Genomic DNA, 14,218 nt, shown 5'->3' on the forward strand with positions numbered 1-14,218 from the left:
TTCAGCCATGCAAATGTAGGGGTGGAGATCTTTTAGTCATGCAAATGTAGGGATGGCGATCTTTCAGCCATACAAATGTAGGGGTGGCGATCTTTCAGCCATGCAAATGTAGGGGGAGGTAAAGCTTAACCTTGGAAGGAAGAATGGTAGCCTTATACAATGCAAAAATGCAGATGGAGACAACGTTTAGTCTCGGAAGGCAGAATGGTAGCCTTATACGATGCAGAAAATGCAGATAGAGACAGCGTTTAGTCTCGGAAGGCAGAATGGTAGCCTTATGCAAGAAAAAAGGGTAAATGGTAATAGAGTTTTCTTAGCTGATAGCAAATTGCGGTCTTGTGACTGCTGGGGACATTGTGACACACTAAATGTCACTGGTGTGCGTGGATAGAAAATGTTGGTAAGTGCGACAGTTTTGAGAGTTGTATTCCTGAACAATGTTTGTTTCGTGAATGTATAATATGTCTGATGCTTTCATAATCCAAGTGCCTGCATCCAAAAAAAATCGTGAGTTTTGTAGGGGGGAAGGTTAGTTCGTATCCCCGCTAGCTCGTTGACTTGTTCGGTTTTGTTCTGGTGATACTATATGTATCATCGGGGTAGCATTGCTAAATAAAGCAATTTTAGTAATAAACATGCATGATTTCATAAAATATGACGTATGTAATTACGAATAACTTTTAGATGAAGCGACGACTATGACGTGGTTCAGTACATTGCAACCTCTCTTGCTACGGAATTTTGACAGTCTTCCTCAAAATTCTGCCCAGTTTAACGGGTTGAGGTTTCTGACTATTGTTTGCGACGACCGACTGAAATTACTTCAGAATTTTGAGGGTCCTCCTGAAAATTCTGCCCCAATTTCCAATTGCGAGGGGAATGAATTTTTTTTTGAATTGTGACCGAACCCATAGGGCTGCCTACGTATCCCCTCTTCAAAGGGAATCAGGTCAGGCGTAGTTCAAATACATCATATACGGAAAGCATGAAAATTACACGTAGTAACGCTTGACTGCATCTGAATTAATTGGTTTTGGCCAGACTTCTCCATCCATTTCTGCAAGTATGAGGGCTCCTCCTGTCAGAACCCGGTGAACCATGTATGGACCCTTCCAGTTGGGAGAGAACTTCCCTTTGGCTTCATGTTGATGCAGGAAAATTTTCTTTAATACCAATTGTCCCAGTGTGAACTGTCTCGGCTTGACTCTTTTGTTGAAGGCTCTAGACATTCTATTCTGATAAAGCTGACCATGCAAACTGCATTCATTCTCTTTCCATCTATAAGGGCTAGTTGCTCATAACGACTTTTCACCCATTCTACGTCGTCGAGCTCAGCTTCCTGTATGATCCTTAGGGAAGGAATTTGTACCTCAGCGGGAATGACAGCCTCTATACCATAAACCAGCATATAGGGGGTTGCTCCAGTTGATCTATGGACTGTGGTGCGATACCCCAATAAAGCAAATGATAACTTCTCGTTCCACTGTTTATGCCTCTCTATCATTTTCCTCAATATCTTCTTGATATTCTTGTTGGTGGCCTCTATAACTTCATTCATTTGAGGCCTATAGGTTGTGGAATTCTTGTGTCTGATCTTGAAAGTTTCGCACATGGCTTTCATCAAGTCACTATTGAGGTTGGAGCCATTATCAGTAGTAATTGATTCTGGAATCCCGAATCGACAAACGATGCTTTCGCGGACAAAGTTTACCACGACTTTCTTGTCACTTCTTCGACCCATTTGGTGAAATAGTCGATTGCTACTAGGATAAACATGTGCCCATTGGAGGCGGCAGGCTTGATTGGGGCAATAACATCCATTCCCCAGGCGGCGAACGGCCATGGTGAGCATGTTGCATTAAGCTCATTTGGAGGCACCTTCATCATGTCTGCATGTATCTGGCAGTGTTGGCATTTTCGGACATACTGGATGCAGTCTGTTTTCACAGTCATCCAAAAGTAACCAGCCCAGAGTATCTTCTTTGCTAAGACAAAACCGTTCATATATGGACCGCAAGTCCCAACGTGAATTTCCTCTAGTAGTTTGGATGCTTCCTTTGCGTTGACACACCTTAGTAATCCCAAATCAGGAGTCCTCCTATACAAGATTCCTCCACTGTGAAAGAAGTTGTTGGACAATCTCCAAAGCGTGCGTTTCTGAGTAGGATTTGCAAGCTCTGGGTACTCTCCTTTTGCCAAATATTCCCTGATATCATGAAACCAAGGCTTTCCGTCTGTTTCTTCTTCAACATGGGCACAATAAGCTAGCTGATCATAGATCTTTACTGGAATGGGATCAATGAAATTTTTGTCTGGATGTTGTATCATGGATGACAGGGTGGCCAATGCATCAACGAACTCATTTTGGACTCTAGGAACATGTTGGAATTCCGTTTTCGTGAACCTCTTTCTTAATTCTTGCACGTGATGCAGATACGAGAGTAGCTTGGAGTTCTGGGTTGCCCATTCTCCACGCACCTAATGTATGAGTAGGTCTGAATCTCTAATCACTAGCAATTCTTGAATGTTCATGTCAATGGCCATTTTGAGCCCTAGGATGCAAGCTTCATACTCGGCCATGTTGTTGGTGCATGGGAACCTAAGTTTGGAAGACACCGGATAATGCTGATCAATTTTTGATACCAGGACTGCTCCTATGCCAACTCCTTTGAAATTTGCTGCTCCATCGAAAAACAATCTCCAACCACCATAGGATTCTGCAATGTCCTCACCTATTAACGATACCTCTTCATTAGGAAAATATGTTTTCAGGGGTTCGTATTCTCCATCCACGGGATTCTCGGCAAGGTGGTCTGCTAGTTCTTGTCCCTTGATTACCTTCTGAGTCACGTAGACAATGTCAAATTCACTCAATAGGATTTGCCACTTGGCTAGCTTGCCAGTGGGCATGGACTTCTGAATGATCTACTTCAAAGGATCCATCCTTGATATGAGATATGTTGTATAGGCACAGAAGTAATGCCTCAGCTTCTAATCTACCCAGGTCAAAGCATAACAGGTGCGCTCCAACAGAGAATACCGGTCCTCGTACGGGGTGAACTTCTTACTGAGGTAATAAATGGCCTGCTCCTTCCTCCCTTTTTCATCATGCTACCCTAGAACGCAACCGAATGCTCCATCCAATACTGCGAGGTAGAGTAATAGAGGTCTACCTAGCTCGGGCGGGACCAAGACTGGTGGTGTCGACATGTATTCCTTAATTCTGTCGAAAGCTTTTTGGAAGTCATCAGTCCATTTGGTAGCGGCGTCCTTCTTCAACATCTTAAAGATTGGCTCACAGATGACTGTGGATTGTGCTATGAACCGGCTGATGTAATTAAGTCTCCCTAAGAAACTCATTACGTCCTTCTTGTTCTTTGGCGGTGGAAATTCTTGAATAGCTTTGACTTTTGATGGATCTAGCTCTATTCCTCGGTGACTCACAATAAACCCAAGTAGTTTTCCGGCAGGAACCCCAAATGCACATTTCGCGGGATTTAGTTTTAGGTTGTACTTTCGCAATCTATTGAAAAACTTCCTCAAATCTTCCATGTGATCGGTGGCTTTCTTGGACTTGATGATGACATCATCTACATATACCTCAATTTCCTTGTGTATCATATCGTGGAAAATGGTGGTCATGGCCCTCATGTAGGTGGCCCCTACATTCTTCAGGTCGAATAGCATCATCTTGTAATAGTACATTCCCCATGGCGTAATGAAAGCCGTTTTCTCAGCATCTTCTTCATCCATCTAGATTTGATGATAACCAGTGAAGCAATCTATGAATGACTGTAATTCGTGCTTGGCATAGTTGTCGATCAGGATGTGTATATTCGGTAAAGGGAAGTCGTCTTTCGGGCTGGCCCGGTTGAGATCTCGGTAGTCGACACAGACTTTGACCTTTCCGGCCTTCTTTGGTACTGGCACGATGTTGGCTAACCATGTCAGGTATTCTACTACCCTGAGAACCTTAGCTTTGACCTGCTTGGTGACTTCTTCCTTAATTTTCAACTCATATCAAGCTTGAACTTTCTGAGCTTTTGCTTTACCAGCGGACATGTTGGATCGGTTGGCAGTTTGTGAGCCACAATAGATGTACTTAGACCAGTCATATCATTATACGACCAGGCGAATATGTCCTCATATTCCCTTAGAAATTATGTGTATTCCTTCTTTTCTAGTGGCGATAAGTGAACGCTGATTCGTGTTTCTTTGACATTTTCTACATCTCCCAGTTTAACAACTTTTGTCTCGTCCAGGTTGGACTTAGGTCTATTCTCAAAATTCTCAACTTCTTTAACAATCTCTTCTGGTATGTCGTCTTCCTCTGAATCAATGTCCGTTTGTTGCGTTGTCTCGTTGCATGTCACAGTCATCGGTTCATCAAGATAAGTAATAGTAATGTTGTATAAGTAAAGTAATGAGAGAAAAAAATAATAATGAGTGTTGATTCGTAAGAAAAATCAAAATACTTCGATAAATTGCATAATCGTTTTGAACATTGGAAATCTTATTGCAGGAATCGAAAACATGCAAGAAATAAAAATCTTTTAGTAGATAAGACGGTGCTTGTTTTAGCCTTGCTACCCTGATGCTCGTCGGGCTCTAGTCGTCCTGATGGTCCAGTTATTGAGGTGTGCCCCTCTGCTTATAGCCTGTATGGAAGGGCTTTCCTCCCCATCCTCCTCGAGAACAATACCACAATCTATATCATTGTCTTCTAGGAACAAATTCTTCTCCGCTGCCAGTGCTTCCTCTTCTTCTGACCAATAGATAACATCGGCCGGTTGAAAAGTTTGCTCCAAATGTGGTATTGGCTGCTCCAACGGATAGTAAGGACCATGCCATGGTGGCGACCAGTTGTTGAATTCTTCCCAGGTGTACTCATATCCCAGACCGAAAGTGGTGCCATATTTCTTGAGTTGTATGAGATTAGAGATTCCTTGGAGGTTCTTGCCGAGCCCTTTGCCAGATACGTACCCTCTCCAATTCAGTATACTCTTGATCTTGTTATCCCACTATTTGTCTTTGTCAACAGCATTTACCCATTCGATGTGATTGTAAGTCTCTCCACCTAGCTTTCTTCTTCCCTCGATTGATGGAATGGTCTGGAGACTGTATATAGGGTTGTTACCGTCGCCGTGAATGATCACTTCCTGGTGGTTCCACTCGAACTTTACTGCCTGATGTAGTGTTGATGCTACGGCTCCGGCAGCATGAATCCATGGCCGCCCCAACAGCAGATTGTAGGATGCTGGCATGTCTATCACTTGGAAATCAACATCGAACCAAGTTGGCCCCATTTGCAAACACAGACTAATCTCCCCAATGGTGGACCTTTGGGAACCGTCGAAGGCTTTCACGTTGATAGCTCCGTCCTTCATGCAATCCCTTGCCAAATTTCTTAAGTGTTACCAATGGACAAATATTGAGACTGGACCCTCCATCGATCAAGATTCTGGTGATAAAATAGTCTTCGCATTGTATGGTGATGTGCAGTGCCTTGTTGTGACCCAACCCTTCAAGTGGTAGCTCATCCTCATGAAAAGTAATTTTATGACTTTCCAATACCTGCCCCGCCATGTTAGCCATTTCCCCGCCAGTGATGTTGCTTGGCACGTATACTTCACTCAGTATCCTCAACAGGGCATTCTTGTATGCCTCAGAATTTTGTAGCAAAGCAAGGATGGAAATTTGCGTCGGTGTTTTGTTCAACTAGTCGATGACCGAGTATTCCTTGGCCCGTATCTTTCTCCAAAGATCATCCGGCCCTGTCTCAATGATGGGTGACTGATTGGAGGCCTGCTTGCTTGACTCAGCTAAATGTTCAGGGGTATAAACTCTACCAGTTCTCGTCATACCCTGTGCTGCAATAGTCTCTTCGAACCTAACTTTGCCTTTCCTCATTGCCTCGACTGTATAGTCCCAGGGTATTGCCTTTGTATGGAATGGCATCATGGTCGACATCGCCACTAGGATCGACGTGGCTATCTTCACTCCGAACGGAGCATGTACCTTGGGTGGTAAAACCGCAACTTCGAGCGGTGTAGGTGCATTTGCTGGAGACACGAATTCGACCTCAATTGGCGATGATGTCTTTGCATATGACGTTGCTTCAAACTCAAGTGGCACAGACATATTTACCTCAGCATCCCAGATGGATGAATCTGGACTATGATTGGATTAAGGGTAACTACTGGCTTCTTTGGGTCATCACCTTCTGCAATCAATCCAATTGATCCCTCGGGATCCCAATCATCCTCAATTTTAATCATGTGAACGCATCCACCCTTATGGTCTGGCAGGGGATTATTGCGGACATTCGAAGCGGGTTCCTTTGCCACAATGGCCTTGTTGTCAATCAAAGCCTGGATCTTGTCCTTCAGAAAACCACATTCGTCGATGGTGTGTCCCTTCATGCTGGAGTGGTATGCACAGGATTTGTTTGGGTTAACCCACTGAGAAGGGTTCTCAAGAGTTGCAGCAGGGATAGGGGTGACATAACCAGCAGCTTTGAGTCTTTCGTACAACTGGTCAATAGGTTCATCAATGGCTGTGTATTGTTTAGGAGGTCTACGATTGAAATTTGGTCGAGGTCTAAGGAAGTTTTGGCGTGTGGGAGGGGACTGATAGTGCGATGGTTGAGCATTATAGGTTTGGTAGACATGAGCGGGTTGGGAATATTTGGGTGAAGTAGGCTAATATGTGGTGGGTGGAGGTGATTGATAAGTGGGTGGTGAAGTTTGGTAGGAGGGTGAGGGTGCTTGGTAGTTCGGAGTAGGCTGATATGTGAGTGGAGGTATTGGGTATGTTTGGTATTTGATGGGATATTTGGTTCTCTGTGCAACCATTACAGCTCCCATGTCCCTTTTCTTGGACACACCACCAGACTGCAAAGCGTTATTTGTAGCTTGCAAGGCCTCGAAGTTCGTGACCATACCACTTTTGATGCCCTCTTCGATCCTTTCACCCAGCTTGATAATGTCAGAAAATTTATGACTCTCAATCAACATTAGTCATTCATAATACTGCGGGTCTTGAGCCCGAACAAAGAATTTGTTCATATGTTCCTCCTCCAAGGCAGGTATGACCTTTAGCAGCTTCGGACCTCCAACGAGTAGCATACTCGCGAAATGTTTCGGTGGGCTTCCTCTTTAGGTTCTGAATGTAAAACACATCCGGCGCATTCTCTGTGTTGAACCTGAACCTGTCCATGAAGTCGGACGCCATGCCTACCTAGTTCGACCACTTCTTCGGATCTTGGCTAATGTACCAAGACAAAGTATCTCCCTTCAAACTCCTCATGAATAGCTTCATGCGGATTCTCTCGTCTTTCCCTACTCCAACCAGCTTGTCACAGTAAGTTCTCAAATGGACCATTGGATCCCCTAGACCATCAAACATTTCAAACTTTGGAGGTTTGTACCCCTCGGGCAGTTCAACATCGGGTTGTATGCAAAGATCTTCATAGTTCAGCCCTTCAATTCCTTTACTTCCTTCAACGCCTTGAATTCGGCTAGTCAATTTCTTAAGTTCTTCCGCCAGGTTCCTAATGAGCGAGTCTTTATCATCAGACTCGGGTGTGTTTGAGATGAGTTGGGTAGAGTGTGGCATAGTCTCCACGTAGATAAGGGTGCTATGGTGGGTGTGGAAATGGTCATTTGTGGAGTTCAAGGGTTCTGGGATGAGCAGCGGGGTGTTGTTTGAGGTATGGCCGGTATTGCAGTGGTGGTGAAGAACGGGATGGTTTTGTTGCTTTGGGATATTCTGTGGAGGTGTGGGGTTCTGAGCATTTGGGAAATTGATATCTGGAGTGGTGAAAGAAAATGACAGATTTGCCAGATTCCGAAACTGATCAAGTTCTTCTTGAAATTTTAGCAGCTTTTGCTCGGGTTGGGATGCATTTTCTTTGGAAACCTGAGTACCATGACCATGAGTGACCTCTACCCGTTTAGTTGAGTTCTCTTTTCTGGCGTTGTTTAAATCTTCCATCTTCACTTTGCTCTTGTTTTTGACAGGACTGAGAGGGGGAGTGGGTGGAGGGCCCCTGGATCTCGTGGAATAAGATGATCTTGCCAGAGTGAACGAACTAACCTTTGGGGAGGGGGAATAATAAACAAAAGTAAAAGCAAAAGGTAACCAAGTTAGTAAGGATTATAAAAAGAGTTGCGCTATTTAAACACACAGTGCAAGAATGTAAATCGTGTCCTAATTTGGGGACCTCTTTGTTACCGAGGTAGGCCTAGCGACAAATCGATTTGGAGAACTTAGAATGCTAAATGCCTCATTTTATTGATAAAAAGTATATGAATCCCAAATCGACACTAAATAACAGGAAATAAAAGTCACTAGTGGTCATTGGCCTTATTATATTTCATAAAGCAAAAAAGAAAAACTCCTATCTATTTGGTCCCAGAAGGCCCTTCCCCTGATTCGGCATCCTTGGCTCCATCGAACAACTTTCCCAGCTCGCGAAGTCCCAGCAGTAGGTAGACTCTAGCTAGATGTCCACCTTCATTTCCTTCAGCATTTTGGTAGTCTTCGACCCTCTTGAGAAACTTTCTTTCCAACTGTACTATGCCTCGCTCTAAGTATCCTAATCACTTGTTGGCACTGACAGCCATGTCCTTCTATTCCTCAATTAACTTCTGATTGGCTTCTTGTATTTCACGGTGCTCGCTTTCTCACTCACGGATCCTCTTGCGCAATTGGTTGTATTTGACCTGTGCCTTGGCCCTTTCATCTATGATCCTGTGTCCCCCTAGCAAACCCTAGCTGGCCTAGTCCATCGTGATTATCTTCCAACCATCCTGAATAGTAGGGAGCGCAACCAGCGTGGTATCTGTCTGGCTCGATGGTATCTCTCCCCATGACGATCTTGTCGTGCCTCATATGCTGAGCTTGACACTTATAAGGACTATCATCAACCCGGAAGTCACTCATCTTGTCGACCCTAGGTATAACATGCTTCCTACCAGCCTGTCTCATAACTCGGAGAGGGACGTAGGGATAGATTCCTCTCAGACCGATTAATATCAGAAATGGTGCATCCCTGGATCGGGAGATGAATTCCTCGGTAGGGAACCACTCGAACATCCATTGTACCTGGCCCTCAGTTAGATTATCAAATAACACTACCCACACTTTGGCATCTTCCGGTTGAGCGAACATATTGGGCATGTAATTCATTCGCCTCGGATGATGGAAGTCGATATGATCATCCCAGTCCCTTCGCTGGATCTCTTGTTGGTACTCACCCCTTTGGAAATGCTCTATGAGCCAGAGCTGAAGTAGCAAATTGCAGCCTTCGAAGTGTTTGGCTCCTCGTTGACACTTCTCCAAGGCTCGGTATATTTCCGCAATGATCATGGGCACAATGCTAAATGGTTGACCGCCAATTCCTTCCATTAAGGTCTTAGTTACCATAGCCAGTCTGGTGTGGATTCTAGCTTTCTTCATTGGAAACACGATCAACCCTAGGAAATAAAACATGAATACAAAGACCCTTCGATGAATATGCCCTAATGATGTGATAGCAAATTCGTCAGGATAGGTACGGTAGGATTTGTTGTGACTGTACCTCTCATACAAATAGTCAAAGGGGATATATGATTCTTTTAGACATGTCAGTTCTAGATTCTTCTTCAAACCCATCATTTTGAGGAAGCCCCTACCTTTGCGTTTCTCAGGCATCAACAAACCCAGAGTTTCCCATGCTATACCAGCCAATCCTCCTATTTCTTCTAGTAAAGGTGTCATTTCAATGTCCCCGAAGCGGAATACAGACCTCTCACAATCCCAGAACAGAGTAGCAGCTTCTATGATCTTGTTGTTGGGTTGGATTTCCAGGAGAGAAGGTAGGTCTCCCAAATATTTTCGGACAAGAGTTTGATCACTAAAGTGAAGATCCTCCCACCAGCTTAGCAATTTTGGGCGGATGTTGGTGACCATGCCGAATCTGGGGACTTCGTGCCTCATATTTCTGCAAGACAAAAAGGTTAAGACCATACCCCTACCGGACTCAACTATTTAACATCAACAATTAGCATGAAGCTTTTAGTTCTCCAAATAAATGCACAGAACGTGGTAAAATCCATTTGGGTTTAGGGAAACCCAGTTGACTTTGGACAAGACTATCTTAAAGAGTCATTATGCGGACAACATAACTGACTCGTCTAGGTTTGACCATGATGCATGCATAATTTAAACAGAGTAAGGTTTCTATGGGGTTTTAGACTGGTACCCTTAAGCGAACAACTCAAGGGGGAAAGGCACGGAACCGTCGACTACACTGTTGATCAACTGATTTTACCGCAAATATGCCTTTTTCGGATTTAGGGGGTGATAATATCGGAAGAGCGCAACCACTCATTATAAGAGTTGCTATGGGATTTGTTTGGCACAAGTGGAATATGATGTTGAATATGATTATGAAATTATTAAAAACATGTTGTCACGTATTTGCACGTTTAAAAAAGCAGTAAATACAACAGTTTCATAATTTAAAGCAGTAGTAATGGAAAGTAGTAAAGGAAAACAAAAAGACAAGTCAATATTTGAAAAGGGAATATGAATGCTTAAAGAAATTAAACAAGTAATTGCACATAAAGGAGCATAAATTCACAGTAATAGTCTGAAATGGTAAAAGCCTAAAAATCCCCAGCGGAGTCGTCATGCTGTCGTGGCCCCTTTTTCTCGCGAAATCAGGTTTATGACATTTGGAGGGACAACTCGTTCCTTTTGGGAACTGGGTTTGCATTTAAAAAGTCGCCACCTAATGATTAAGGTGCATTAGGGCACCAATAAAGATTCAACTCTGAGTTTGTTTGAATAACCAGAGATTGGGTAAGGGTTTGAAATTATTCCAAGGGGAAGGTGTTAGTCACCCCTCAAGATCCACTAGTGTGGTTCCCAGCCAGACAATTATTGTGAATTTAGCGAATAGACAGGTATGGGCTTAAATATTAGGGGATTTAAACACATAAAAGAAAGAATATTTGAAAGAAGCGTTTTAAAAAAAGGAAAAATTTGCAAATAAAGGAAAGGAGTCCTAGGTTTATATTTAATATGGATCACCCCACACAATGTACGGTAATCACTCCTCAATGAGGTGCTACACATGACATTATCGCGTGGTCATAATATCCATATCTACCCTTCCCACCCTGTTAAGGTATTAAAGCGCGGATTGGTCTCGATTACTTATTGCATGCTATTACCCATCCCATTCCTATCAATCCCGGAGGCACTTAAGACTACTAATCCTAAAAAGGGTGGGATATTAGGCTGACTTGAGGTTTCAAAGGTAAAAATCTAAGGCGACATACAAAACATATAGAAGACTGCACGTTAAAGGGGAAGCACATAACACATAAGGCTCAAGTATACCTCCTCAAACAAAAGCACATAACTAGCGGACTTGCACATACTTTTTTGGGTCTGATTAAAGCACATAAAGACGAGGGAAGTTAATTATTGAGGCAGATTAGTTTATTACATAACTCAGATAAGAAGTCCAAATCAGGCCTGCCTTCTGGTTGTAGCGATTAACAGAAGCAGATGCAGTATATAGTTATTACTCCAAGGCTTGCCTAAGTGTTTAGACGGGGTCCTATAGACATGATATCTACTGAGTTCAGAAGGTGATGAGACACTAATAACGAAGTGTTTGAGATCCTATAGGTATGCTTGCTAAACCTTGTTAAGTAAGGGAATTAGATTATTAAAAGAGATGCAGAATGTATCAAAATTAAATTAGACTGATTACAGATTCTGCAGGTGATAGTATCTACTGTTACAGATTTTAATCCTATGAACATGATATCTAACATCAAATGTGAATGAAGCGAATCAGAATTATTTAAGAATCCCTATAGGCATGATTTCTATGCGTTACTAATTTTCGATCCTTATTAGACATGATACCTAACATTGCATGGGAGTAGAAACGAACATGATTTTACTTATGAACCCCTATAGGCATGATTTCTATATGTTACTAATTTTAACGCGTTACTGGATTATAACCAATTGGGCCCTAATACATGGTATCTAAACGGTGACAAATGCACAGGATTTTAGATGATCCCTATAGGCAGTTTATCCAGATGTGAGGTTGAACAAGAAGTCCTATAGACATGGTTTCTAAATGCAGTTTGAATATGCAGAAATTTAATATAGTCCTTGTCACACCTCCTTTTTTACCTACACCCCGTAAGGGTATATAAGGGAGTTTTTTCCAACTTAAAATGACATCCGAAACGGGATTTATTTATTATTTAAAATTCAGAGTTGCCACTTGGGAGATTTATGGTGTCCCAAGTCACCGGTTCCAATCCCGAATCGAGGAAATGATTGACTCTGTATTACAGTCTGCGAACCAGAAATCCGGGTAAGGAATTCTGTTAACCTGGGAAAAGGTGTTAGGCATTCCCGAGTTCCGTGGTTCTTGCACGGTCGCTCAACTGTTATAATTGGATTATTATCTGATTTTAATACATGGTTTAACCTATGGTTCAATTTTAAACTTTATAACCGCTTTAATTATTTTTAAGGAAGATTGCAACGTCATTTAAAATACATCTTGAACCACGTCACATAAATGCACCCGCGATCCACGATACATTTTATCTAACGTGGTTGAGATTTAGATTTGGGTCACATAAATGCACACCCGAATTTGGAAATTAGGCATTGTAACTATGTCACGGGAACTGTACCCACAATCAAGATGGTTTATTTTATTAACAAAATTAAATTATAGCCGGGTCACATAAATGTACCCCGGATTTTTTAGAAATTAGGTGTCATGACCACGTCACGGGAACCGTACCCGTAGCTATGACAATTTATTATTAATCGCACCTAAAGTAAGTTAGGACGTTAACGAATTGCTTCGCACACAGCTCGATCTCAAATGGGGTAGACACGAATCAAATGCTTCATTTCTCAATCACAGCAAGGTAAGTTACGATAAAAAGGGAACTCAAACTTTAATCTTGCTAACTTGGTACACAAATGAACATTCTATCAATTAAAGTCCACCACGTCTTGTTATTTAGATGAAATATCACTAGCGATGGTCGAGGGCTATCAATATAGAAAATTAGTCAATATTGTTTCGGTACACTATTAATCCTGAAAGGTAGAGTTACAACTGAGGGAGGCAACTAAAGTTCTACATTGCGAAATTCCAGAGAAGGCAACAAAATGCCACAAAAGTAGGAAATGCATTTAGAAGGTCAATTCTGTCTTAACTGCCCACAACAAACCACATTGTTTACAAATTGTTTTAACCTATTTAATTAACTCTTAAAATATTGAAGATAACATGCAGTATTAAATGAGACAGAGGTATTAAAATGACGTACAAACTCTCTGTTAAATTTTCCAACATTTAAAGACTCTCGTCATTGGATTTCACATGCCAAGATATAAGTCAAATCAGAAGAAGAGTGGAAAGTCCAGTAAAGGCCTTATTTAGGTGACAAAATTCCAATAACATCAATGATATAAGACAAAATTGGAATACGATGAAGTAGAAATGGACCTTGGTAGATCTTTCTGATTAGGAATCGAACAGCAAATGTACACTAAGAAACATCGACGACAAAATGGCACCTCGACCGGAAAATCGAACAGAGAGATCGAACAAGAGCTTCGATCGAAGCTTCGACGATGAGCCTCAAACAGACCTCACACGTTGCCGGAGAAACCCGATCTTGAGCCGACGAACTCGAACTCGTTGATAACTGGTGCTATATTCTCGGTGTTTGGAGTAGGAAGGCTGAAGCTTTTTCTTTGGATTTTATTTAGGGGTAAAGGGTGTGGCTTGTGGTTTTCTTAGAATGAAGAGAGGAGTTTGCTGTTTTTTTCTGGTGAAAATGGAAGAAGAAAAATCAATTGCTGCCTCTTTTTTAGCTTTCTATAGGGATTGCGTGATCCTCTCTTTAGCTCCCTGCTGCGCCGTTTTTTTGTTTCTTTTTAGTCTTAGGTCTTGGTATTGGAAAAACTTAAGAGTTAAAAGTGTTATTTTATAGGGGTAGGGATTAGGTTAGGTCAAATGGGAATGGGGTATGGGCTCAATGTTTTGGGCTATTCCAAATTAGGTCTTTTCAATTAAGACCAAACAAAAAATTAGCCCCAAATTTCATACTCTTTCTTCTAAAACAAGGCCAAAAATACTACACCATTTATTAATTAACCTTACTTAAGT

General features: G+C 42.2%; 1 protein-coding gene across 1 annotated transcript; it reads right to left on the bottom strand.

Moving 5' to 3' along the window:
• Window positions 1-8,231: 8,231 nt before the first annotated feature.
• On the bottom strand, window positions 8,232-13,696 carry LOC142166366 (uncharacterized). Its single transcript, XM_075225453.1, has 2 exons — window positions 13,553-13,696; window positions 8,232-9,985 (listed from the first exon to the last, which is right to left on the bottom strand). The coding sequence occupies exon 2, from the start codon at window positions 9,979-9,981 to the stop codon at window positions 8,743-8,745; it is 1,239 nt and encodes a 412-aa protein (XP_075081554.1). The 5' UTR covers window positions 9,982-9,985; window positions 13,553-13,696; the 3' UTR covers window positions 8,232-8,742.
• Window positions 13,697-14,218: the final 522 nt, after the last annotated feature.

Source organism: Nicotiana tabacum, chromosome 11 (assembly GCF_000715075.1).
Source record: "Nicotiana tabacum cultivar K326 chromosome 11, ASM71507v2, whole genome shotgun sequence".
Classification (NCBI taxonomy): domain Eukaryota; kingdom Viridiplantae; phylum Streptophyta; class Magnoliopsida; order Solanales; family Solanaceae; genus Nicotiana; species Nicotiana tabacum.